We start from the raw sequence: 27,394 nt of genomic DNA, 5'->3' as shown, positions 1-27,394 counted from the left end.
CCCCTGCCTTGCCCGACATGTTCCAGCCCCACGACTTCCTGTCAGGACTATGAACACATCAAGCATTCTCCGGATGCTTTGCATGTCCTAGAATATCTCCTCCCAAGACTTTTGCATGGCTCTACCTCATATCACTGCATCTCCGCTACAATGTCACTTCCTGAGGCTGTCCCTGACCACTGGACATACGAAAGCACTCCTGTTTCCCACAAACCCCTCACCCACGTTCAGCTTTCCTCACAGCAATCAACACTTCTACATGTGTGTATGTGTGTGTTTTCGATCTGTCTCCCTGTAGTATAATAAAAATACATATTTGGCCTCTGACCCTAGCTAGGTCCTGACACAAGAACTCCTAAAATCTTTGGAATTTTCTAAGTAAAGACATGAGTGATTTTTGTTATTCATAAAGACCCTTTCCACTACACCAGTTTATGCTAATGAGATGCCTCTTCAGCATGAAGGCTGGTCACTGGAAAGCCCAAGCACTTGACTGGAGGGCTTAGATATTGAGCTCAAACACCAATGGCCAATGATTTACTCATTGGCCTATGGAACGTAACCACCATAAAACCCCTGAAGGATGGGGTCTGGGAGCTGCTGGGTTGGTGAACATACTGATGTGCCAGGAGGGCAGTGTCCAGGGAGGGCAGGGAAGCCCCATGCCACTCACCACCCCATATCTTGCTCATGATTCTCTTCCATTTCTCTCTTCCCGAGTTGTAGCCTTTACAATAAACCAGTAGTCATAAGTAAAGCACTTAGGAGTTCCTTTGAATTACTTTAGCAAATTATAAACCTGGAAACCCTTGAATTTGTAGTCAGCTTAACAGAAGTGGGAGCAGCCTGGGAGCCCCATCTGCACTGGCATCTGAAGTGGGGGCAGTCGTGCGACTGAGACCCTAACCTGGGGGTCTGCCTCTGGGAGGCAGTGTCAGAGACCTGCAGAATTAGTGTGGAAAAACAAAATGTAATCTGAATCAGAAAAAGCCACATACTTCTCTGTAATATACAGGGGTGGCCAAAGTAGGTTTAGAGTTGTTTGTATGGAAAAAGACATGCAGGGTATGATTAGTACAATAGCTTTATATGATATTAACCGAAAAGTTAATATTGTCACCACAACTGTAGACCTACTTTTGCCCACCCCTGTACATACATGGACACATGTACATGCATGCACATGTGCAGGAGGGCAGGACTTGTCTGCCCTTTAGGACCCAGAAGAGCGCCTGGCACGCAGGACATAGGTGATACACTTTTGCCGAATGAATGAATCAATGAACAACATACAAAGAAGATGGGAGAGGAACTGTTTTGTTTGGTTGTTTGGTGATCTTATGGGAGGGGGACAAAAGCTGGTTAACAACATTTGCGGACATGTAGGTTTTAAAATGCTGGAGACAATCTTCAACTGGAAATGTCTAGCTGACACCTGAAGCTCCGGGAATGGAGCTCACTTAAGAGGAATCCAGTGATATGGATGCCAGGGTTAGCATGGAAGGGAAGCTCAAAGTCACCTCTTCCAGAGAGCTGGCTGAGCACTGAGAAAAGATCCTAGAAATAAACAAAGTACTGAAGTTGGGGCTGATACAAGACCACTGCCAAGGTGAGGGAAATGGAACATCCGGGGAGCGCCTCAATCCAGCCCAGAGCCCCCAAATCTGAGACTGCTTTCCCTGAGGACCAACTGCACCACTCTCCTGTCCCACCCGACTACAGCTTCTGTGCAGCAAGTGCCACGTCGTCTATTCCTGCCTTCCCCGTGCCTGGCGCTGGTTGATCTGACAAACATCTGTTAGAGAAGTGAAGCAAGGCCATGCCTCTGGTCCTCAAGCGTTAAGAAAAGTGCTTACATTAAATGAGTACTCTTTTTTTAAGGCCCTAAAGACTGGTATTTAAAATTGGTCTTTATGCCTAACTAGTGGTGGCATAGAGGATAGAGCATCAATCTGGGACGCTGAGGACCCAGGTTCAAAACCCTGGGGTCGCTGGCATGAGCACAGGCTTGCCATCTTGAGCGCTGGGTCACTGGCTTGAGTGTGGAATCACTGACATGTTCGTACTCAAGGTCTCTGGCTTGAGCCCAAGGTCGTTGGCTCCAGGCATGTATGAGAAGCAATCAATGAACATCTAAAGTGAAGCATTTACAAGCTGATGCTTCTCATCTCTCTCCTCTCTCTCTCATCAATAAAAAATAAAACACTCTTTAAAACTGGTTTTCTATCAAAGCTACTTTCTGGTCTCCAAAGGCCAACCCCCAAACATCATGGCGATGGCACTCTGGACTGGGGAGACATTGCAGCTGAAACTCCTACCCTGTAAAGCAGGGGTCCCCAAACTTTTTATACAGGGGGCCAGTTCACTGTCCTTCAGACCGTTGGAGGGCCAGACTATAAAAAAACTATGAACAAATCCCTATGCACACTGCACATATCTTATTTTAAAGTAAAAAAACAAAACGGGAACAAATACAACATTTAAAATAAAGAACAAGTAAATTTAAATCAACAAACTGACCAGTATTTCAATGGGAACTATGGGCCTGCTTTTGGCTAATGAGATGGTCAAAGTGCTCCTCTCACTGACCACCAATGAAAGAGGTGCCCCTTCCGGAAGTGTGGCGGGGGGCTGGATAAATGGCCTTAGGGGGCCGCATGTGGCCCGCGGGCCGTAGTTTGGGGACCCCTGCTATAAAGGGAGGCAGTCAAGACACCACACCTAGGTCAGTAACTATGCCTTCCAAGAGGTGAGTCATCCGTCCTTACCTGGGCAGCTGCAGGGGGCTCCTCTGCGTTGGGTGGTTTGACAAAGAAAGGAATGCGACCCCTCTGCCAGTCATTGAGAACCATCTTGCCCACAGTCTGCAAGTCAGGCTCGCCACCCTGAAAAGTCACAGAAAGACTCCTAATTAAACTCAGAGAACAAAACCACCCGCAGTCTGGAGGCACCTCAGCTCTCCTGATTGCTCATCACCATCTACTTGTCACCAGGTCTCATACCACTTACACACCACAGACAAAAAAAAGGCCCAGACCACATCCACACGTGCCTACAGGATGTTCCAGTCTACAATCTCACAAACCATGGCTCACCTTCAATAACTTCCCAGTCCGGAGAGCTAGCTTCTCAAGAAAGTCTTCAGCATTCTCCCAAGCATCAATCTTGTATGTCTTGCTGATATATTCTGGCTTTGCTCGTTCAAGTACAGCTCCAATGTGGTCTTCAGGAGTCTTAATTTTTTCAACTTGAACCTAGATGTTAATAGGAAAACTCTTGCTTATAAACCTTATTATAGAAGCAGGGAAGTTCCCAGTGTTGTTTGTAACAATATCTGAAAACAGATTTCAAAACCACACAGCTAGTGGGGCCTGGCAGGAGCCCGTCCCCGAGGTGGCTGGACGTGGTTGGCTGGAAGGAGCGCCACGGAAAGCCGGCCACAGCCACGGAGCCCAGGGCTCAGCTCTAATCCCAGTTCACCACAAGCTAACCGAGTGGCTTCCGCAAGCAGTTTAGCCTTGGAATGCTTCATGCTACTCACTTGCAGAAATGGTGAAACGCCTGCCAACCCCAGAACACAAAGAGCCTGGAACAGCTTGAGAGAGGAGGGGAGGAATGCGCACAGGATGTATAGCCAGCAGCACTGGTTAAGGGTAAGTGGAACCACCAGTTAAAGTTTTTGGTCGTATTCAGAAACAAGTGAGGAAATGACTGAGTTCCAAAATGACTCAACCCACAAACCCACGAAGATGAATTATCACTAAACATAAACAGCCCTGCTTCCCTTTGGATCCTGTGTGTAAACTACAAACTCTTTTGTGGGATGACATTAACCAGATATGCCCATGGCTCCACTGACTCCTCTAACAGGCGTAAGCGGGATGGAGAGGCCGCCCTGTTCAGCATCATGCTCCTTAAGTTTGCTCAGCCAGGTTGACCCAAACTGTCTTCTGAAGGCGTGAAAAGCAAAGGTATCCAATAGGCCCCACGGAACATTCCCCCAGAAAGGCAAGCCAAGAGCCTGAGGACCAGAGTACTCACAACTCCTTTCAGCACGATGTCGGTCTCCGAGTCCTCAGAGGGGTACACCACCCCTGGACAGTCGATGAGGAATATCCGACGCATCAACGTAATATACTGCCAGACCTGAGACAGAAAAAGACCAGGCTTCGTGGGTCAAACACTAGGAGTCTAGTTTCATAGACCCTGATGCTCATGACAGAAAAGAGGTGGAGGAGTCAAAAAGAAGCCACCTGCTGAGTAGTTAAGCTACAAAGTCTCTCCTTACCTGTGCCAAGCAAGCATGAGGCAGTTCACTAAGTATAAACTACAGTTCCATCAGCTGAGAGCCTAAAAATATTGCAGAGGCAGGACCCCCGTCCAGTATTGTGCAATAATGCCCACTAAACCTTTTCCTGGTTTTAAAAAGTACTCTTGGGAGCTTAATACTGTTTGGCCTCTCTTCCTTTCAGCAGAACCATGCTGCCCCCTAAATATTCTCAGATCTAAGGTATGACCCCCAACTGCCAGAAACTACCCTAAAGTGGAGCTTTCTTTCTTAACCCATCGGTATTTTAGAGTTAGCTTTGTTTATCAAAGTAAAATGTTGCAGGCTTAAATATGAATGGCACTTACTAAATCAGGCCAAAACCACTCAGTGGCATACAAAGTATTCTTGGTCTTATCAAAATGGGCAGAAACTACTCCAGCACATTCCAAACTATTATGTGGACACTAACCCTTCAATGGTAGTCTTCACTCAAGAGAAGCAGAAAGAAATCTCCACGTCCTAAATAATCACCCTCCATGGAAACAGAATACTCGGAAGTACATAAGTCCCCTCAAGCCAGACGTACCTTTGTTTCACCTGCAATGGGGGCCACATTGCAAACTTTCTTGGAGCGTAATGTGTTTATCACAGAGCTCTTGCCAACATTTGGATAGCCAATGAACCCAACGCTGATCTGTTTCTTGTCAGTGTGCAACTGTCCAGAAAAAAAAAAATACACACTACATACACGCAGTCATGGAAATATCTTTGGACAACCAAGTTGTATTATTTTGTTCACATAAAGAATACAGTGTAAAACGACTGCTAGAAATTGATTTAAAGCACAAACACACCACCTACACAGTCTGAGCAGGCGGGATACATATACTTATTAATAAATCAGAAGTGAGTCATTTCCCCAGTCATCTATGTGAAATTATTCTTGAATGTTTTAAGGTTAAAAGTATGTAGGTTGAGAAACAAAGGAAGAAACAGTTTTGTTAGTCATCGATTCAGAACACCAACCACCCGATAAACGCCTTCTGGGAAGAAAACCCCAGCAGCTGCACCGGCTGGCAATCCCACGGCCCAGCCAGCCTTTGCTCTGCAAAATACATTCTGCATTTTCATTGCCAAAAAGAAATGAAGGAGACAGGGCTCAAAGACGAGGGCTTACAAATGGGTGGGGATGTCCGATTAAAGATGGCAAGCGGACATCATGTCCTCCTCAGTCCTTCCCCAAACTCTACTAGAATGACAGCAATGGGAACGAACACATAAACCCAAAGAACCAAAGAATGAGCTGGAGATGAGACCATAAAAGGTAACACGTGATGTTAATAAACTACTGGCAGATAAAAAGTAGCATCTAACTTGACCCACTACAGATTATGAAAATGAACTGGCTACAAAGGAAGAAATATTGATACTAAAAGTCCAGCAAAAATAGTATCAATGAATCACAGAAGACCTTGAAAATTAGCAATGTAGATGGCACTCAGGGTTGGACAGAAATCAGACTAGTGGCAGGTTTGTAGGAACAGTCACCTCTCTGTCCCCTCCCTCACGCATCATGGGCACACAACTACTCTACCCCTAGCCTTCGGGATAATTTTTTTTGAAACGCTGCATTTCTGAAAAGATCCTTAATTTTCAGACCTCAGAGACCCTGGAAGACTCCTTTCTGGGGAAACTCAGTGGCCCAAGAGTAAAGACTACAGATGCTGACATCTAGGATGTCCTTCAACAAAATAATGGGTTTCTAGCCAATCACCCTACAGTGAAGTCTATCACAACAACTACCCCCTACATAAAACATTATCAGACACAAAGAAACTGCTTTTTCAGAGGGACACATCCAACAGGCTTGAAAATGGGCACTCTGAGGGGATTCATGACCGACCTACCAAGGCAGCTCTCTGGTGCCCAGATGAACAGAGGGGCCTCTGGGACTACCCATACGTACACTTTTGTCTACATCTACATGAGTAGTACCAACATTGATGTGATACAAAACAGTTAATTATACAACATGGAAGAAGCACCAAAAACGCACCTCGTTAGTGCATGTGCAGCATGAACAGCTGGAAGCTGTCTTTAGCCACACGATGTTTCCAGATAAAAATCTCCAGAAGTGGCCTGACCTGTGGTGGCGCAGTGGGATAAAGCGTCGACCTGGAACACTGAGGTCGCTGGTTCGAAACCCTGGGCTTGCCTGGTCAGGGCACATATGGGAGTTGATGCTTCCTGCTCCTCCCCCTTCTCTCTCTCTCTGTCTCTCTCTTTCACTCCTCTCTCTCTAAAAAATCAATAAATAAAATATTTAAAAAAAAAAAATCTCCAGAAGGAACTTGCTTTGAAACTCAACCTGCCAGAGTCAACAATAAAGACTTGGTTTGGGAACTGACGAGTCAAAATGAAGAAGCAGCAGCAGCAGCTGCTACCACTAAAGAGACTAAATCAGATTCTTCCAGCCAAGAATGTGCCCCCCTCACCCACAACATCAACCAGTCCTTCTTCTTATTTCCTATTGTTTCAGATTTCTATAGCTCCCTTCCACCTGAGCCCTTCGGCCCTTCAAGCTTGGCATGGGACTCTGTCATGACTGAGAGTCCCACAAGTGATGTCCAAATGCAAGATCCTCAGTTGGAGAGTCTGGTGGCCACAGTTCCTACTTTGTTCCCTGATGCCTATGACATAGAGCAAATCATGGGACTGTACAGTTTTCCTGATGAAGATGAAACCTCCAACTCATTCCACTCTCTAGATCAGTATCTCTCACCACAGGCCCCAGCGAGAAAGAAATGGGTTCTTCTCTTAGCATCTTTGCTGATGTAACTTTAGGTTTATCATTTAGACAAACCTCACCCAGCATGACAAGTTGAGGCCTTTCAGCCTACAGTCTAAGAAACAGCCTGGAGGCCTTGGCCAGGTAGCTCAGTTGGTTGGAGCATTGCCCTGATATGCCAAGGTTACAGGTTTGATTCCTGGTCAGGGCACATACAAGAATCAACTAATGAATGCATAAATAAGTGAAAAAAATCAAACACTCTCTCTCCTTCCCTTCCTATCCCTCTCTAAAATCAATTTTTAAAAAATTAAGTAACATGGCCCTGGCCGGTTGGCTCAGCGGTAGAGCGTCGGCCTGGTGTGCGGGGGACCCGGGTTCAATTCCCGGCCAGGGCACATAGGAGAAGCACCCATTTGCTTCTCCACCCCCACCCCCTCCTTCCTCTCTGTCTCTCTCTTCCCCTCCCGCAGCCAAGGCTCCATTGGAGCAAAGATGGCCCGGGAGCTGGGGATGGCTCCTTGGCCTCTGCCCCAGGCGCTAGAGGCTCTGGTCGCGGCAGAGCAATGCCCCAGAGGGGCAGGGCATCGCCCCCTGATGGGCGTGCCGGGTGGATCCCGGTCGGGCGCATGCGGGAGTCTGTCTGACTGTCTCTCCCCGTTTCCAGCTTCAGAAAAATACAAAAAAAAAAATAAAAAAATTAAGTAACAACCTGGAATTCAAAAACCACTATAGTATGTTAGACTTTGGATTTCCGTGATCAAAGTACTAATAAATACCAAATTGTACAAAAAAACCCCAAACAAACAAAAAACATTATCACCTAATTTTAGTGGTCACTCTTAATTATGGAGAGCCAAGAATAACAAGACCTTTGAAGTGTGAGTGCAGTAGAAAAAGCAGAAAAACTGGGGGGAACAGAGTCAACATAGGGACAGGGGAAAATTTCAAAACACCACTATCAGAGAGATGACAGATGATATTCCACCCGTGAAAAAATAGGCTGTAAAGGGGGCAGGGCAACTGATAGTTACATAAGAGCTCCCCGGGATTAAAAATTAGAAGTGAGGCCCTGGCCGGTTGGCTCAACGGTAGAGCGTCGGCCTGGCATGCGGGGGACCCGGGTTCAATTCCCAGCCAGGGCACATAGGAGAGGTGCCCATTTACTTCCCCACCCCCCCTCCTTCCTCTCTGTCTCTCTCTTCCCCTCCCGCAGCCAGGGCTCCATTGGAGCAAAGATGGCCCGGGCGCTGGGGATGGCTCCTTGGCCTCTGCCCCAGGCGCTAGAGTGGCTCTAGTCGCGGCAGAGCGACGCCCTGGAGGGGCAGAGCATCGCCCCCTGGTGGGCAGAGCGTCGCCCCTGGTGGGCGTGCTGGGTGGATCCCTGTGGGGCGCATGCGGGAGTCTGTCTGACTGTCTCTCCCTGTTTCCAGCTTCAGAAAAAATACAAAAAAAAAAAAGAAAAAAGAAAAAATTAGAAGTGAGCCCTGGGCGGTTGGCTCAGTGGTAGAGCATCAGCCTGGTGCGTGGGAGTCCCGGGTTCGATTCCCGGCCAGGGCACACAGGAGAAGTGCTCATCTGCTTCTCCACCCCTCCCCTTCTCCTTCCTCTCTATCTCTCTCTTCCCCTCCCACAGCTGAGGCTCCATTGGAGCAAAGTTGGCCCGGGTGCTAAGGATGGCTCCGTGGCCTCTGCCTCAGGCACTAGAATGGCTCTGGTTGCAACAGAGCGACACCCCAGATGGGCAGAGCATCGCCCCCTGGTGGGTATGCCAGGTGGATCCCGGTCGGGTGCATGCGGGAATCTGTCTGACTGACTCCCCATTTCCAACTTCAGGAAAAATAAATAAATAAATAAAATAAAAAATAAAACAAAAAAAATTAGAAGTGAGAGGCAAAATAAATTCTGCCCCTGGCCTGTGGGGCAGTGAATAAAGCGTTGACCTGGAATGCTGAGGTTGCCAGTTGGAAACCCCAGGCTTACCTGGTCAAGGCACTTATGGGAGCTGATGCTTCCCACCCCCACCCCCCACTCAAATCAATAAGTAAAATGTTAAAATAAATAAATTTTGTGATAACACAGTTAGAAAATCAAGTCAAAACTGCCTAGTAGCCTGACCAGGCCGTGGCACAGTGGATAGAGCGTCGGACTGGGATGTGGAAGGACCCAGGTTCGAGACCCTGAGGTCGCCAGCTTGAGCGCAGGCTCATCTGGTTTGAGCAAAGCTCACCAGCTTGGACCCAAGGTCGCTGGCTCGAGCAGAGGGGTTACTTGGTCTGCTGAAGGCCTGCGGTCAAGGCACATATGAGAAAGCAATCAATGAACAACTAAGGTACCGCAACGCGCAATGAAAAACTAATGATTGATGTTTCTCATCTCTCCGTTTCTGTCTGTCTGTCCCTGTCTATCCCTCTCTCTGACCTCTGTCTCTGTAAAAAAAAAAAAAAAAAAAAAGACTACAAATTCAAGAATTAAACCAGGAGATAAACTAAATTCATAAATGAGAACAGAGGTGATTGGGGCACAGGGGTTTCCAAGAAAAAACATAAGACAATATCAGACTGGAAGTCCCATCCAATGTCTAGCTCACTGAATAATAAAAGACCTATCTTAGAGCACGTCTGTGAAATTTTAGGACAGGAATTTAAAATAAAGATACCAGCCCCAAAGGCTTAGGAGTCAGGATGCCTCTGATTTCTCCACAGAAACATCAGAAGACAATGTAGCGGTGCCCTCAACATTCCGAGGAGAAATGCTGTGAGGGTAAAGATATTTCCATAATTTAAGGTCTCAGAATGTGTTCTTTCTAAACATTCCTTCTCAGGAAGCTTTTGGAAAACATGGTCCGTCAAAAGGAAGGAGTGAACCAAGAAAGTAGAAAAGGAAATCCAACGACCAAGGGATCCAGCAGAGGAAATGGCCATGGACACCCTGAGGATGACAGCCACGGACACTCTTTTTTTTTTTTTTTTTTTTGTATTTTTCTGAAGCTGGAAACCAGGAGAGACAGTCAGACAGACTCCCGCATGTGCCCGACCGGATCCACCCGGCACGCCCACCAGGGGCGACGCTCTGCCCACCAGGGGGCGATGCTCTGCCCCTCCGGGGCGTCGCTCTGCCGCAACCAGAGCCACTCTAGCACCCGGGGCAGAGGCCAAGGAGCCATCCCCAGCGCCCGGGCCATCTTTGCTCCAATGGAGCCCTGGCTGTGGGAGGGGAAGAGAGAGACAGAGAGGAAGGAAAGGGGGGGGGGGTGGAGAAGCAAATGGGCGCTTCTCCTATGTGCCCTGGCAGGGAATCGAACCCGGGTCCCCGCACGCCAGGCCAACGCTCTACCGCTGAGCCAACCGGCCAGGGCCACAGACACTCTTGAGGACTATGCTGAAAGGAGATGCCGGAAGCAGGCCTGGCAGCAGGCCTGGGAGCAGCAGCACCCGCTGGAAGGGAGGTGTGGAACATTCTGAAAGGTCCCACTCTGCCAGGGCACTTGGTGGGCCATTAGTGACAAATGGGGCATATCAACACCAGGAAAACAAAGTTTTATTAGAAAGCAATTATAATCAGAGCACTGTGCGAATGAGCTGCGACTGACACCTTACAGTCATGATATAAACACTGAATTTAGCCAAACATATAATAATAGTGAGAGTAGAGGAAGGGTTGGCTATAAGAAACCTAACCCTAAAAACTTAAAATATCTAAAACTGTGGGGGGCGGGGGAGATCAAGAAATAGACTCATAAGCATGCATCAAAAATATGGAAGAAAGTGGCACTGGCCAGTTGGCTCAGCGGTAGAGCGTCGGCCTGGCGTGCGGGGGACCCGGGTTCGATTCCCAGCCAGGGCACATAGGGGAAGCACCCATTTGCTTCTCCACCCCCACCCCCTCCTTCCTCTCTGTCTCTCTCTTCCCCTCCTGCAGCCAAGGCTCCATTGGAGCAAGGATGGCCCGGGCGCTGGGGATGGCTCTGTGGCCTCCGCCCCAGGCGCTAGAGTGGCTCTGGTCGCAACAGAGCAATGCCCCGGAGGGGCAGAGCATCGCCCCTGGTGGGTGTGCCGGGTGGATCCCGGTCGGGCGCATGCGGGAGTCTGTCTGACTGTCTCTCCCCGTTTCCAGCTTCAGAAAAATACAAAAAAAAAAAAAAAAAAAAAGGAAGAAAGTAACAGAAGCCACATCTAAGAGTTGGAAGTGTTTGCTCTGGGAAGCTGGGAAAGGTGGGCCAGAACATGTGCCTTTTTTTGGCGCCAGGTAGAATTAATGAAACACACGAAGGTGCAGGTATGGAATACGAAGCTTCGAGGACATCTGCGGGGGTAATCTGGTTGCAGGGCTTCCCTGAGGAACTGACATCTGAACAGCAATCTGCAGTTGGAAGTTGGCAGGGTGCCTTCCAGCAGAGGGGACTGAAACTACTCAGGCCCCGAGGGCAGAAGCAGGCAGGCCTTGAAAGCCCAGGGCAGGGAACACAGTGTGTATGTGTGTGTGTGTATGTGTGGGGGGGCCATCGTCTAATAGAGGTTGGGCCATAAACGTGCCAGGAATATGGCAGAAAGAGAAGCACCATTGTCAGGAATGGGAGTCAAAGATGACCTAGAAAATTTCAGAATCCCTTATAATCCTGAGGCTCTGTGTTTTACATTGTTAGGACACACGTTTCTCGTTACCAAGAGATGTGGGAAGTGAGGTCTGTAATGTTCTGACACACTGGCAAGAAGATTACGAACACAAACCCACACTGACACAGCCGGAGAAACAGACCAGGTCTGAATACCTTCCCAAACTGCCGGAGCAGCTGGATAAATGCTCCTTTGCCAAAGGGGTTCGTAAGACTCGCATGGAAAGCGAGCGTTGGATAATCCTGGGAGAGGACAGCAACCCATCGTTTCTACAGAGGGAAAAGAAAAGATGCTGGTAAATGGTAATTTGTTTATTTACAATACAGGAAGAATCAGAGCTTGAATTACGGGACTGTGCTTCAAAAATACACAACTGTCTATGGAAAATGTTAGCTCTAATTCTTTGAAATTTTTTTTCAAGTATGACAGTTAATGCTTTGTCTTTTATCTTCTAAATACAAAACAATATCCCCCAAACGCCTTCACTGCTATTAAATGCAATTAATGTAACATGATGTGAAACAGGCCAGTGGCTAAGGAGGCAGCCTCCTCCTCAAGGGGCGCACATCACTCGTCCCGTGGGCGCTGGGGCCGCCCCGTCACCACCCAGCACAGCATAAAAGGTAACTCTGCCCAGGTAGTGAAGCACATTCCAGTTGTGTTTTCAATGAGAACACTTCAATGACTGCAATCTCAAGAGTGTAATGCTTTAACTAATGTCCCAAGGCCTACAAACCACGAAACTAATTAATTTATGGACACTCAGAGCTTCCACGAGCTGAGCAGCCTCAGAAGTCTGTTCTGCATTAGCAGCTGTACTTACTGTTGCCCAGGTTGGAACAAGGTCACATTTGTTCAGAACAAAAATGAGGTGTTTCCAGGGCTTTTCCTTTTTCAAGTAAGTCTCAATGTGAGAGGAACGGGTACCCATTGGATCTCTAGCATCAAGAACTTGAACTACAACATCTGATGAATCTATCACCTGCAAGTTCAAAGAGGCAAACATGATCTGCTACCGCACAAGGATACAATGAACCAGGGCTGACTTGTAAGGGAGCCCAGGGAAAATAAAACAATAGCAGTAACTTCATAGCAGTCTTACGAGAGCTGGGTGTAGACAACCTCAGTGCCCAGTGATCAGAATTCAAAAGTATTTTTCATCCTGGGTTATTTGAACTTGTCAAATTTCAAATAGAAAAACCAGCTTAGATGAAACTCATCTTATTTCATGACTACTATGCATTATTGGACAGAATCTTTTACTTGTTAAAATTTCTAAAAGCTTTTACTGTTACAGGTTTTGTGTATTTTACAAAAAACTAGAAAAATCAGTTTGTTTTCACGGTACTAGTTTCCTATTGTTACTGTTTAGTTATGCTTGAAGGACTCCGTTACTGAAAATATTCCTAGTGTGTGGACGGGAACCCCAGCCAGCCGAAGAGCATGGGCTAGACCCAGCACGCAGACCTCCACGAGCCAGCGGGCCGGGTGCCGTCAGGCAGGCACTCTTTCTAGACTTGTGTTCTCCCTGTGAAATGAAAGGCCTGGACGACATAACTTTAAAATTCTCATGCAGCTCGAACCATGTACAGTAAAGCTAAACAGGATTATCATTCTAGCAGGTAATCCAAAGAAATACTGACAGCTATGAATGTATATAAGGGAGCTGTTACTATTGAATGAGCAATGAAATATGGTAGACCAATGGTAGCAACGTCATGGCTATGTCGATCCTGGTTTTTCTGCGAGAGAAAGATGGAGGGGCAGCAGAGCCTGCCCTTTCTCTGACAGAGCTTCACCATATCAAACTAGTTTCCTCATATAAGACTGTGAAAGCCAATGAGAGAGAATTTCAAGCCTCACCTTGTAGAGCTCACCCCATATTCTCTTGGACTGTCCCTTTTTATATATCTCCTCTTGGGCTTCATTTCTAAAGAAGAAAACACCCAAAGTGAGCAACTAAAGCACTATAAAGTGTAAAAGGGCATTTTAGGGGAAAATCAACCATATACCAAAGGAAAGGGGTATCAAAACTTGTTGTAAATGGGCCCTGGCCAGTTGGCTCAGTGGTAGAGCGTCGGCCTGGCGTGCAGAAGTCCCGGGTTCAATTCCCAGCCAGGGCACACAGGAGAAGCACCCATCTGTTTCTCCACCCCTCCCCGTCTCCTTCCTCTCTGTCTCTCTCTTCCCCTCCCGCAGCGAGGCTCCATTGGAGCAAAGATGGCCCGGGCGCTGGGGATGGCTCCTTGGTCTCTGCCCCAGGCACTAGAGTGGGCCTGGTAGCAATAGAGCAACGCCCTGGAGGGGCAGAGCATCGCCCCCTGGTGAGCAGAGCATCTCCCCTGGTGGGCGTGCCGGGTGGATCCCGGTCGGGCGCATGCGGGAGTCTGTCTGACTGTCTCTCCCCATTTCCAGCTTCAGAAAAATACAAAAAAACAAACAAAAAAATTTGTTGTAAATGGAGCAAAACAAACTTAATTTCAAAAGCGACTCTATCCAAGCATTGGCCTAGGATGCTGAGGACCTAGGTTAGAAACCCTAAGGTCACTGGCTTGAGTGCAGGCTTATCATAGACATGATTCCTCTGTCACTGGCTTGAGCCCAAAGGTCCCTGGCTTGGCTAAAGGCCCCTGTTCAAGGCACATATGAGAAAGCAATCAACTAAGGTGCCGCAACTATGAGTTGATGCTTCCCATTGTTTTCCCTTCCTGTTTGTCTGCCCTGTCTGTCTCTCACTTAAAAAAATAATAATAATAATAAAAATAAGTGACTATATCCAAATGACCATAAACAGATGAATGGATTTAAAAAATGTGCATACTATTCAGTAATAAAAAAGGATAAAATGTTGATCTGCTTCAATGGCCTTGACCACATTATCCTTGTAAAAAAAGCCAGACACAAAAGGACAACTGTTGAATGACTGCACTTACATGAAGTATTACTCATAAGAGCAGTCAAACTCATAAAAGAAAGAAAGTGGAATGAATGGTGGTTGCAAGGGCTCGGGGAGAGGGAGAATGGGGAGTTACTGTTTAATGGGTATAGCGTGTCAGTCTGGAATGACGTGAACCACTGGTGGTGCATAACAGTGATGGTTCCACAACCATGTGAATGTACGTAATGCCATGGAATTATACGCTTAAAAAAGGTTATAAAGTGGTATATTTTATGTTATGTCTATTTTACCACAATGAAATTTTTTTTTTTAAAAAAGCCTGTAATATGGTAATATGTCAGAGAATTGTGAAAAGGAATTGGCAGAACATGAACCACAATCTATACCTCATCGCTCCCATGTAAAGTGAATTTTTTCTGATTAGGCTGAGCATCTGTTTATTTACTTGCCTCAAAGACATTCACCCAATGACTTTGAAACAAAAATAGTTGTTTTCCCCCCGTTACCAACTGTAACTTTTGGAGAAAGAAATAAAAGTCAGCAGAACACAAAGCCAACCAAAAAGTCCAAATAATTCCAAGAATGCCTCTTCTTGCTGGCCCCAAATGGCTTGACATTATCTCTGGGAGGCCCAAAGCTTGACATGGCTGACAACAGCATTGAGGTGGCATGGCCACAGTCAAGAGACAGCATCTCTTTGTTAAGCACTTAGGAGACACAAGAGAGAGCATGTGGACCATCCTGCACTGCCTGGGACCCCTTTCTTGAAGGTAATATGGCAGCTGCTAATCAAATTCGTCCCAGTCTCTGATATGGTAATTTCCCCATAAGAGTTTATATCTGGATAATAATGAGGGATGAGAAGGGTTTGGTCACACTGATGCTTTACTCTAATATTGTTAGTGATGGGAGAAACTATAAACAGTTAAGTGTCCAACAGTGGGACTGGCCACAATAAAACACTACTTTGACATTATGCTGCTGTTAAGAACTGACATGAAAACACACTGTTAACAACTTAGAAAATGTATTAAAATAAAAGGCAAGCCCTGGCCGGGTAGCTCAGTTGCTTAGAGTGATATCCTGATCCACCAAGGTTGTGGGTTCAATCCCCCAGTCAGGGCATGTACAAGACTCAACCAACAAATACAAAAATAAGTGCAACTACAAATCAATCCCCCCTCCCCTGCTGCTTCTCTCTCTAAAATCAATCAATAATTGTTTCCCTTTGCTTCTTCTCTCTCTAAAATCAATCAATAATTGTTCCCCCACCCTTTTTTTTTTGGTGAGAGAATAGAGAGAGAGAGATGGGAAGGAAGGGAGATGAGAAGTATCAACTCGTAGTTGCAGCACTTCAGTTGTTCACTGACTGCTTCTCATATGTGTCTTGAGGGAGGAGGGGGCTCCAACTGAGCCAGTGACCCCTTCCTTGCTCAGCCAGCAACCTTGGGCTTTAAAAGCCAATGACCTTAGGCTCAAACCCATGACCCTGTACTCAAGCCAGCGACCTCAGGGTTTTGAACCTGGGACCTCAGTGTCCCAAGCTGACACTATCTGTGCCACCACTGGTCAGGCTAAAATTAATAAATAAAATAAATTTTTAAATAAAATTTTAAATAAATACAACGCAAGTTAAATACAGTCTTAGGATGCTGGCTGGTTGGCTCTGTGGATAGAGCATCAGCCCGCTGTATGGACTTCCCAGGTTCGATTTCTGGTCTGGGCACTTAGGAGAAACAACCATCTTCTTCTCTTCCCATCCCTCACCCCTTTCTCTCCCTCTTCCCCTCCCACAGCCAGTCCCTCGATTGATTTGAGCCTCAGCCCCAAACACTGAGGATAGTTCAGTTTGTCCAAGTGCATCAGCCTCAAGCACTAAAAAATAGCACAATTGATTCGAGCATCAGCCCAAGACAGGGGTTGCGGGTGGATCCCGGTCAGGGTGCATGCAGGAGTCTATCTCACTGTCTCCCCTACTCTCACTTAAAAACAACAACAAAAACAGTCTTAGAGTATTATACTCGTAAACAGAGTGTAAGAAAGATCTAGAAGAATATAAATCACTGACTGAATCATCATCTTCTTGGAGGAGCATGGACCCTTTGTCTCCTCCCACTCCTCAAACAATACAAAACAAAAATAACAAAATCCCACCTTTATACACATACACAAATCTTCAAAGGGTCACAGAAACCTCAAAGGCTACCCTGTGGTCCAGACTTCTGGTTAACAAAGCTATGATCTTCACAAACTTACCACAGGTTGAGATTATGAATCCTTATCTTTGTGTTGCATTTCAACTTTAACGATATTCCCTAATTTGCCCATGAGAGAACAGAATGCTCTTAAAATGAGAAAGAGAATGTTATTTATTTTTACTTTGTGGATGAAGAAAGAGACCTATAGTAAATAAGTAACCTTAAACTATCCAGTCTGGCCCGTTTCACTAATTTTTCTAGTCTAAGGGAAGAGAACTCTCCATCAATGATTAAATCAGTACACCTCACGCAGGCAAAGTAAGGGTAGAGAACATGTCTGGCTGCAGAAGAGCAAATGAGGAGAGCTGGGGAGCTTCCATACCATACCTCACACCCGTGTCTTCCGTTACCAGATCACGGTCCTTGCCCACATCATAGCTCTCAGTGGACATTTCCGCATTTTCTACAAGAGACTGCATGTCACTGGAAAACAAATTTGGTCGCTTCCTCTGTGACTTCGGGCCAAAGGTTGTTTCAAAGCTTTCAGTATCGAGGATGTGCACCTTTGAGTTCTAAACAGAAATGAGAATTATTGGTGAAACTAAGGAAAGCACTAAGTAAAAGCAAATTAAAAACCTACCTAGGAAAGGCTTTGTGCTGTTATCCTTCCAAAGCTCCACCCACACCAAAATCTGCATGGATATGGCCTGAGTGCAGATTAAGAAATGCTTACTGAAATAGCAAAAGCACTTGTCCCTCTATTCTGAAAGCCTGCAAGCTCCCTCGGAGAAATACAAATCGTCAAAGCAAATATGAATAGTTGTGCAAGACATGCCAAAAACTCTGCTTTATTTCATTTATCATAAACTTCAGTCAGATGTAATTAAGGTTGCAATGCTGAAAATGAACTTATCTTTTCTGACTTTTTTTTGGAGCTTTCAAACAAGTGCATAAAATTCGCCAAATTCACAGATTTTGTCAAGGGCGATCATACTCAAATTTGTGTTGTTTTTTTAAACCAACTGTAAATGCCAACTTTCTCTTGGAAGTTCATTTCTTTCATGGCTAAAAGGAATTGCTTGTTTTGTAAGATGCATTTTAGTTTCAGATAACAGTTTCCCTAATTTAGGTAACGTTTTTATTAAATGCACATGGAAAGTCTTCAGATGAAAAACATCTAGCAAAAGTCCAAAATAACAGTTTAGAAGTGATAAAAGGAACCTGGTACGAACTAGAACTCGATGTGGCTGTAAGGGGGTTACGGGCACAGGAATTTCTGAAGCCAGATGAAAGTCAAAGTTTGAGTTAGGGGCCCTGGCCGGTTGGCTCAGCGGTAGAGCGTCGGCCTAGCGTGCGGAGGACCCAGGTTCGATTCCCGGCCAGGGCACACAGGAGAAGCGCCCATTTGCTTCTCCACCCCTCCGCCACGCCTTCCTCTCTGTCTCTCTCTTCCCCTCCCGCAGCCAAGGCTCCATTGGAGCAAAGATGGCCCGGGCGCTGGGGATGGCTCTGTGGCCTATGCCCCAGGCGCTAGAGTGGCTCTGGTCGCAACATGGCGACGCCCAGGATGGGCAGAGCATCGCCCCCTGGGGGGCAGAGCGTCGTCCCATGGTGGGCGTGCCGGGTGGATCCCGGTCGGGCACATGCGGGAGTCTGTCTGACTGTCTCTCCCTGTTTCCAGCTTCAGAAAAAAAAAAAAAAAAAAAAAAGTTTGAGTTAGGGTCTAGCACGTAACAATGCTAAGAGCTGGCAGAAACTATCCTTAAAAGAAGAAAATGAAATAAAAAATCCAGTACACACTTCTGCAGCACAGAGTAAAACCTGAACAATAGAAATTAGCATGACCCCTATGCAAGGACGACAAAAAAAATATCACCCTCTGCTCCTCAGCACAAGCTCCTCTGTTAAGTAGGCACCAGCCACTAAATATGGGTAATGGAAGCAGTGGCTCTGAACTTTAACAGACCCCACCCTCCAATCCTAAAGACCTTTAAGCTGTTATTTCCTCAAGTCCTCCAGCCCATCTTTCTTGAACTCATTACCTTCCAACAAGGGAACATCCCCAAGCATGAATGCATTCACATGGTTCTAATGTCACTGGAGAAAGCATGATCAAAATTATCCTTGAAAAGCTATTAAATAACCTATGAAGTCCAGTATACATGGGTCTCTATATATAAACCTATACATTAGTACGTACTACAATGAAGCAATACAAAATTAGCATTTTCAATGTATTGCTATAGAAATATAATAATAATGCACCTTTACTCAAATGTGCCAAAGCTGAAACCATATCTGATTTGACATCACTCTGCAGCAATCTCCAAAGCATATTTTATAACAAGTAGTAGATATCATGCTAAAATGAAACAGGGAAGGCTCCTCGAAGCCAAAGTGGAAAACTCAATACTCGGAGTCCCTGTCTGCATCACAAGCCTGCGGACAGCCACAGCTGCAGCGCCCTCATCCTGCGTACCACAGTCAGGCACTGGGTGCTGGAAACCCTGAACGGGACTGGGCAACAGATCAGCAAATCCATAATAGGACCTCTCTGTTCTTCACATAAACAGAACTCAATAGTTTGTTGAAAGATGGCTTTAGGGAGAACAGACAAAGAGAACAAGGGAAATGAGCAACTTGTCTGGTTCATGAATTACACTCATGTGTTTCCCTGAAAGGAAACAGTCATTTCACTAATAGGTGCCATTCTTCTAGTCTGTCATAAAACAAAGCATAATTGATAAAACCTGAGGCAATAACCAGGCCTTGGTTTTTATTTTGTTCTGCAAGTAAACACTTTTCTTTGAACTGTTAATCCATGTATGCATGTCAATGTTTTCTTCCCCTCCTTGTCCTGGAACTGAAGCTTATGCACTGGCTCCATTTCTGGGAATTATTATTTGATGCAAGTAAAAACGTGCACGAAAACATTAGGCCATTTCTTTGGTTCTGTGTGAAACTCATTCTACTCAAGCCAGGGTCAGTCCTTACTGTACTTTGAACTTCAATGATCAACAACCAATCTGGACCAGCACCCTTTCCTTCAGCTCAAAAGACTCTCCAAGGAGCTCACAGAAGCTGCAAGTAACACCACCGAAGAGCTCCCTCCTACCAACCCAATCTAATTCAACACTTCCCAAAGTTCAATGGAATTACTATTCAAACTTAAGGTTGCCTACCAAGAAAATAGTAATACTCTTTATAAATAGCATTAGTAATCTATTAAGCTGAACGGGGAGCAAGCTGTGTGCTCACTACGTGCCAAGAGTTTTGCTGATGTTCCATCTGCATCCAGTCGTTCGAGGAGGTGGGTTCTCTTGATTTACAGATGGGGAAGTGAAAGCTCAGAGAAATGGAACTAAGGTCATAAGAAGAGGTAGGCAGTGTTTCTCAACTGCTGGTCCACCAGAAATTCAGTGCCTGTCTGCAAAAGAGTTAACCACCCAGATGCCATATGAAAATTATAGACCCATTGATCTTAGTTGAAATTGCTTCTTTTCAAGAGTGGTTTCTGCCTTAGTGGTCTCCGAAATAATTCTATTTTCACCAGTCCCTGAGTGTAAAAAGGTTGAAAACCCGTCTGACCAGGCGGTGGCGCAGTGGATAGAGCGTCAGACTGGGATGTGGAAGACCCAGGTTCAAAACCCCGAGGTCGCCAGCTTGAGCGCGGGTTCACCTGGTTTGAGCAAAGCTCACCAGCTTGAGCCCAAGGTCGTTGGCTCGAGCAAGGGGTCACTTGGTCTGCTGTAGCCCCCCCCCCCCGCCCCCGTCAAGGCACATATGAGAAAGCAATCAATGAACAACTACGGAACCGCAACAAAGAATTGATGTTTCTCATCTCTCTCTCTTCCTATCTGTCTGTCCCTATCTGTCCCTCTCTCTGACTCTCTCTGTCTCTGCCACAAAAAAATAAAATAGCAATACTGCTTTAAAAAAAAAAAGGTTGAAAACCCTTGGTTAGAGCAAGGATTACAATCCAGGTCTTACCCAAAGCCAGTGCTTTTATCAGCATACTACTGAGCCTCCCTGACCAAAGTGATTCAGACTAAAGGGGAGACCCTGACAAAGGTGAAGAGAGATGTCTCGGGAAGCTCATCAGTACTGCACTATAGCCACTGTTCTCTAGAGAAAAAACAAAAGACAAGTGGCAGAGAGGATCTGCATAGCGTTTGCCAAAGACATTCCACTGCCAAGCACCGCTCCATCTTACATGAGGCCGAATTCGATCATGGAGAAGAGACATGGGTAACTTGCTTTGCTTCATGACAACTTTGTATGGATCCTTCAGAACTGTATCCATTTCCTCTTGAAATTTTTGTAATGATGACTGCTTAATCACACGTGTGTTTCCTGTTTTACAAAAGAACACTGCCATTTAATAAACAACTCCTTTTCGCTTCTGCATCCATCTTCCCAAGGACAGAGGAAAGATTTTAAATTACCCTTGTTCACCCAAACACCTGATACATCCATCCACGCAGCCCTTTTCAAACTTAAAAGAGGAACAAATTAAAACAAAAAACCCTGCCTCTCCTGCATCATCACACTATGAACTAATCCACCCACCCAGACACAGAAAGGGTTTCAATAGTTTTCCAAGCCCAATTTCTGGACTGGATGAAACGGAAAAATAAACATCAGTGAGTGAACTTAGACTTGACAAATGTCCTACTTCCTGTTAGATCTGGCAAAGGAATTTGGAGCCAATCACAGCTAATCAGCTGGTACAGAGAATCCCAAAGCACAGCACCTAAGAGTCAGTTGCTGCTTAGGGTTACGAGGTTTTGAAGGGACTATAAAATGAACCAACAAATCCACGTAAAGGAACAAAATAAAGGTGTATAACACTACCTGGAGAACACCTGATAAGTGAGAGACCCCAGAGAATGTATTCAAGTAAGCAGCATGTTGCAGCACAAACACAAAACTCAAAATGCTAATAACAATGACAGTGGAAATAGTGACAATGACACTGCTTAACTCTGGTGTTGTACCTCCTATTTGCTGGGCACTATTCTCCACACTTTACATAGGTTTACTCATTTAATTCCCATAAAAGTCCTATGAGAAAGGTACTATTTTTATCTCCATTTTAGAGATGAGGAAACTGATGAACAGACAGACAATAATGTACCCAGAGTCACAGAAATGGTAGAATCCAGAGAATTCAAACCCAGGTGGTCTAGAGTCACAGCACCTAGCCACCACGCTAGTGGCATTATGGAGTTTTCTTTGACGCTTTTCTGCGTTGCAGTTTCCTGGGAGGTATCCCATCAAAAGATTTAAGAAATATTAAAAAAAAAAAGAAATATTCAAAGGTAGTTGCCATTTGCCCCTTAGTAGAGAGGTCAAACACCAGACAAACAAAGGGGTCCCATCGTCTGACACGCCCACATATCTGGGAATATCTAAGGGGAAGCCTGAAAGCCCAGACTGAAAGGAAGGTGGACTTTCCAAAGGAGTCCCTGATCCCGCTGTGACCCTGGAGATGCTCTAGTCACTCCTGGGAAGGACCAACATTGTGATTCAGTTCAAATACAACCCAATAAAGGCAAAGTGTTTCAAAGGAACTTCAAGCTAATGCCCAAACACACCCACAAGGCACCTCTCAAACTGTAACCTCTCCAGATTACAAGAAATAAGAGTTCTACAGTCTGTGAATGCTGGCCATTAGGGGTGATCTTACCTGTTTAAGAGGGTCACTTACAATAAACAATGATGAGTTCTTCTCAAAAACAAGTTATTTATAAAATCCACCTCCTCTACTTTTCTCTGCACTTCTTCCACCACGGGTACTTATCTCATTCCTTTCTCCTATAATCCTTGACAGTTCCACTCACCCAAACACTCCTACCTGTTAGACACCTGAACACCCTGCCCTTTTCCATACAGCGCACGTTTTGTAGAGCAGAAGTAACAGACGACAATACTCACCAAACCATTTAATATTTGGCTCCACTCTCGCCACTGTGCCAGAAGCTACTGTTGACTGATACTGCAGAGGCTTGATCACTTTACCACGACTATTCCTAAATTGAGGAGATCAACAGATTTTGATGGAGGACAGAAGAAAACAGCAAAGTTTGGTTTACAGGATACCTTTTTCATCAAAAGGACCCTTTCTTTTTTTTTGTTGTTTTAAATGACCATGAAATGTGAATTTCAGTAAACAAAAAGTACTTCTTCATTTGGAACAGATTGTCCAAAAGCCATTTAACCTCTTGCAACAGAGCACCTAATGATTTCTGCTGGATGAATAACAAATAACGCCGATGTTTAAAAATCTGTTTACTGTTTCTTGCGTTTTTTATAAAAAAAAATCCCACACTTTAACTTTTGGGGTAATTATTTGAAGGCTGCTTTAAATAAATTTTAAGTTGAGGGTGATTTATGCTGGAACTCAAAATTCTAAAACAAACTACAGAGTAGGTGACTAAAGCAGACTAAGTTCATTGACATTTATGTTTTAGACACATCTTTTAGAATGGATAAAGAATCTAATTACCAAACAAATTAAGACCAGCTAGCAAAATGTCACATTCAGCAAGTCCCTGCAGTAGAGGCTGCCTCAGCAGAACTCAGAGTTGTGATGAGTTTTCAAGTGCCACAATGTTGTGATCTAATGTTTGGCATTAAAAACAAGTTTTCCAGCTGCTTTTATGACTACAGTCCTATATGCTCTGTTAAAGAAAACCAGATTTCTATCTGACAGATACTTAACTTGAGATTTAATACAACACTTGTGGAGGCCGAGGCTGCAAGGAACAAAACCTCTAATTGTTGTACATCATGGTGACACAATAACAATTTCACCACCCACTATCCTCATCTGGAACCCAAAATTCACAATTTGTTATAACAACACCCACATAAAATAACATTTGAAAATACAATATTCCCGTTTCAGGAAACGAGGGGTGGGACTATCAGAGGTTTACTGGGGCTCAGCTGCAAGGCAACGGCATGGAGGAAAGGGAAAGGATGACGGTGCCCACCGAAGCTCACCTGCGCTCCTTCTGCCTGTACATATTCAGGCGCCGGATTGTGGCCCGGTCCCTCATGTTTTGGCCTCCTGCTCCCTGTACTCGATCTAGGAAACACAGAAGTAGACTGTACACTATTTGATAACCAACAAGTCTAAGTGTGAACACTGCTTCAAACACATCAACTAATTCACTCCAAATAGGCAGGCTGACGCCTCACTGCAAAATCTCTACTTTCTCCATATGTTGTTCCAACAAAGTACTCATCACTGAAGATACATGGTATGACAAAGCGGACCTAACCTTTGATCCTCAGTAGGACTGTACATACTTGATAATGAGAACAGCTAAGATTTCTGAGCGTTAATTATGGCACTATGCTCTCCATATTACGGACACCGTTTCATGTAACCCATACAGTAACCCTATAAAGATGCATGCATTATCCCCATTCTGCGAGCTAAGACACTGATGCACTGTGGTCAAACACCTTGCCCAAGGTCACAGAGCAATTAAATGACAAAGCCACAACGTGAACAAAAGCATCTGATCTTCTAAAACAACTACCCCTGGGTCTCAGTGTAATGAAAATCGAGTGTCTGCGCCTGACCTGTGGTAGCGCAGTGGATAAAGCGTTGACCTGGAATGCTGAGGTCGCCGGTTCAAAACCCTGGGCTTGCCTGGTCAAGGCACATATGGGAGTTGATGCTTCCTGCTCCTCCCCCTGTTCTCTCTCTATCTCTCTCTCCCCTCTCTCTCTAATAAAAATGAATAAATAAAATCTAAAAAAGAAAAAAAATCTTAAAAAAAAAAAATCGAGTGTCTGCTACATGCAAGACATGATGGAATCCATAATTTTGATACAGTAATGTTCCTAATGTACCAGTTTCCTAACTTTCTAATGTTGGACTGTAGCTGAGCAACAATTAGTAATTCCTGTCTTATGTCTGGTAGAGAAATAAAAGGACAAATAAGCATGGCAATACTAGCCTAGTTTCTCATTTGGGGATCCCCTTCTAATTACCTGTCTACTCCTGAAGTGATGCAGTAGAACACAGGCTAAAATCACAGGATTGGCAGCCCTACCGCTCACTAACTGTACCAATTGTGACATTTCAATTCTCTTGGCTCAGTGTCTTCACCTCTAACATCGTGATCTCTCAGGGACTTTTTGGGTCTCACAGTCTAAGATTCCAGTCTACATAAATTTAAAAATTTGTCAGCAATCCAGAGAAAACATTCAACATGAATTCAAGTCATCAAAAACTTTAAAAACGAAGTTTTACTAACAAAACCTGAACGGAAGAGGCTTCCCCCAAAGTCTATCTTGTTCATCCTACAGATGGAACCTCCTCCTCAAAACTCGTACACATCCCCAAAAAGATGATGTTGCTCCACTTACTTACGCATTCATTCGTTGATTCTTGTATATGCCCTGCCTGGGAACTGAACCCACAACCTTGGTATATTGAGAACAAAAACATCTTTATCTGTAGGGTTTTCTCTGAATTTTATTACACGGGAGGCTCTAAGAGCCAAATATACAATCCCTTTCTCATTTAAATGGTTAAAGTTCAGGTGACAGGCAAGTGTGGTCAAGTATAAAAGGCCAGCTAAATTGGCCTACACCACTTTTAATCTGACTTCATCTGATTTACTTATGGAAATTCCTTGAGTTGGAATGGTGGAATCATACAAAAACTGAAATATATTGGGGGAGGTGCTTCCACACCAGATCCACACAGGAACACAAGAAGAGGTCAAGTTTAAGGGCCCCTTCCAACTCAGAGCTTCCCAGTCTCTGCATGTCACAACTGAAGTCGCCCCACGGCTGCCAGGCCTGAGTGTTCACTCTCACCGACTTCAGACCCGGTGCCTGACGCATAGCCCTGACAGGCGTGCATGATGCCAACCCTCTTCAGTGCCTCCGAAAAAAGACACCACTTTTTCATTCCCCAATAGCCACTCAGCTCGAAGTCACCCCGAGCAATACCAGCCGAGTGTCCCTCCCCTCTCTGTCCCCTCGAATCCCTCCCCACAAGTTTCCTCCAAGCTCCACCCTCCGCGAGCCCCGCCGCCAGTACCGGGGTTTGTGCTGGCCTTAGACGGGTTGATGGTGCTCCGTCCTTTGAACTTGGGCTTCACCATCTTGCCGACGGGATGAAGACCGCAGTGCTAAGCTCGGCCTACAGCGCGTAAACGAGCTCCTCAATTCCCAAACCCGGCCGAAGCGACGCGAGTGAACTACGCTAGACCACGTGTGTGAGGCCTACGTCACTTCCGCTCGCGCCCCATCTTTCCCCCGCGCGACTTCCTGCGACTGCGCTGAGCGTGCCGCCGCACTCCTGGCTGCAGTTCCGCCCGGGGCCGCAAAGCCCTGCGCGGAGGTTTCGCCCAGTCTCTCCCTAGCAACCGCCAAGCTGCCTCTCCATCGCAACCTTGTAGATACCCTGACCGAGGGCCCCCAGTTCCTAGTTGGGTACAGCCCCAAACACAGGGGGCTCTCTCAGGTCAGGCCAATGGCACAGTTTAAGTATAATTATCTGAATTGGTCCTTTAAACCGACCGTTCTGAAAGTGACTTTGACCACACAGCAGCCAGATACCTCTCAGATCTTGTTACCCCCTCCTTAACCTCCAATGACAGAGTTTAAGAGAGAAAGACACACAGAAATTCAAACTCCTTGCCACCCTTATAGAATTGTGCATGATTTGGCCCCTGCTTATTTTTTATTTTTAGATTTTATTGATTAAAAAATTTTTTTTTTAATATTTATTGGTTTTAGAGAGAAAGGAAGGGCGAGAGAGAGACAGGAACATCGATCTGTTCCTTACAGTATGTGCCTGACCAGGGATCAAACCGGCAATCTCTGAGCTTTGGCTGGATGCTCTAACCACCCAAGCTATCTGGCCAGGGTTATTTATTGATTTAACAGGGTAGGAGGGAGCAGTAAGTATCAACTCATAGTTGCTTTACTTTAGTCGTTCATCAATTGTTTGTCATATGTGCCTTGACCAGGCAAGCCCATTGCCTCAAACTGGCAGCCTTGGCACTCCAGGACCAGGCTTTATCCACTGCACCAGGCCAGTCCCTGCCTATTTATCTGACTTCATTATACCTCCCTCCTTCTGGGTATTCTGACATTTACAGGGGATGTTCTCTCTACCTGAATTACTGTTTCCCTGAATCTTTGCTGAGTTAGTTCCTCCTGCTCATCCACTCATTCAGTTCTCAGCTCAAATGTTAACTGCTGGTTGCAAGATTTAGCAAATAAAAATATGCCCAGTTGAATTTGAATTTCAGTTAAACAATGAATAATTATTTTTTTTTGGACAGAGACAGAGAGAGAATCAGAGAGAGGGATAGATAGATAGGGATAGACAGGAAGGGAGAGAGACGAGAAGCATCAATTTTCCATTGTGGTACTTTAGTTGTTTATTGATTGCTTTCTCATATGTGCCTTGACAGGGGGGCTACCCCTTGCTCAAGCCAGAGACCTTTGGTCCAAACTGGTGAGCTTTGCTCAAACCAGATGAACCTGTGCTCAAGCTGGCGAACTCAGGGTCTTGAACCTGGGTACTCCGCATCCCAGTTTGACGCTCTATCCACTGCGCCACCACCTGGTCAGGCAACAATG

At 45.5% G+C, this 27,394-nt stretch overlaps 1 protein-coding gene and 1 pseudogene across 1 annotated transcript in view; one reads left to right on the top strand and one right to left on the bottom strand.

The window, feature by feature from the left end:
* Positions 1 to 26,016, bottom strand: part of GNL2 (G protein nucleolar 2) — a 30,924-nt gene extending 4,908 nt beyond the window's left edge. The window contains exons 1-12 of the mRNA XM_066269626.1: positions 25,842 to 26,016; positions 23,780 to 23,864; positions 22,709 to 22,803; positions 20,985 to 21,124; positions 17,159 to 17,343; positions 13,538 to 13,604; positions 12,498 to 12,656; positions 11,830 to 11,943; positions 4,857 to 4,985; positions 4,042 to 4,146; positions 3,096 to 3,254; positions 2,769 to 2,885 (exon numbers count right to left, since the gene is read on the bottom strand). Coding sequence (XP_066125723.1) covers positions 2,769 to 2,885; positions 3,096 to 3,254; positions 4,042 to 4,146; positions 4,857 to 4,985; positions 11,830 to 11,943; positions 12,498 to 12,656; positions 13,538 to 13,604; positions 17,159 to 17,343; positions 20,985 to 21,124; positions 22,709 to 22,803; positions 23,780 to 23,864; positions 25,842 to 25,905 — 1,419 coding nt within the window. The 5' untranslated portion in view covers positions 25,906 to 26,016. The remainder of the gene's footprint in view (positions 1 to 2,768; positions 2,886 to 3,095; positions 3,255 to 4,041; positions 4,147 to 4,856; positions 4,986 to 11,829; positions 11,944 to 12,497; positions 12,657 to 13,537; positions 13,605 to 17,158; positions 17,344 to 20,984; positions 21,125 to 22,708; positions 22,804 to 23,779; positions 23,865 to 25,841) is intronic.
* Positions 6,303 to 7,206, top strand: LOC136328757 (arginine-fifty homeobox-like; annotated as a pseudogene).
* Positions 26,017 to 27,394: the final 1,378 nt, after the last annotated feature.

Source organism: Saccopteryx bilineata, chromosome 3 (genome assembly GCF_036850765.1).
Source record: "Saccopteryx bilineata isolate mSacBil1 chromosome 3, mSacBil1_pri_phased_curated, whole genome shotgun sequence".
In the NCBI taxonomy this organism is placed as follows: domain Eukaryota; kingdom Metazoa; phylum Chordata; class Mammalia; order Chiroptera; family Emballonuridae; genus Saccopteryx; species Saccopteryx bilineata.
The sequence above is the reverse complement of the archived record's forward strand: the minus strand, read 5'-3'. Positions and strand labels throughout refer to the sequence as shown.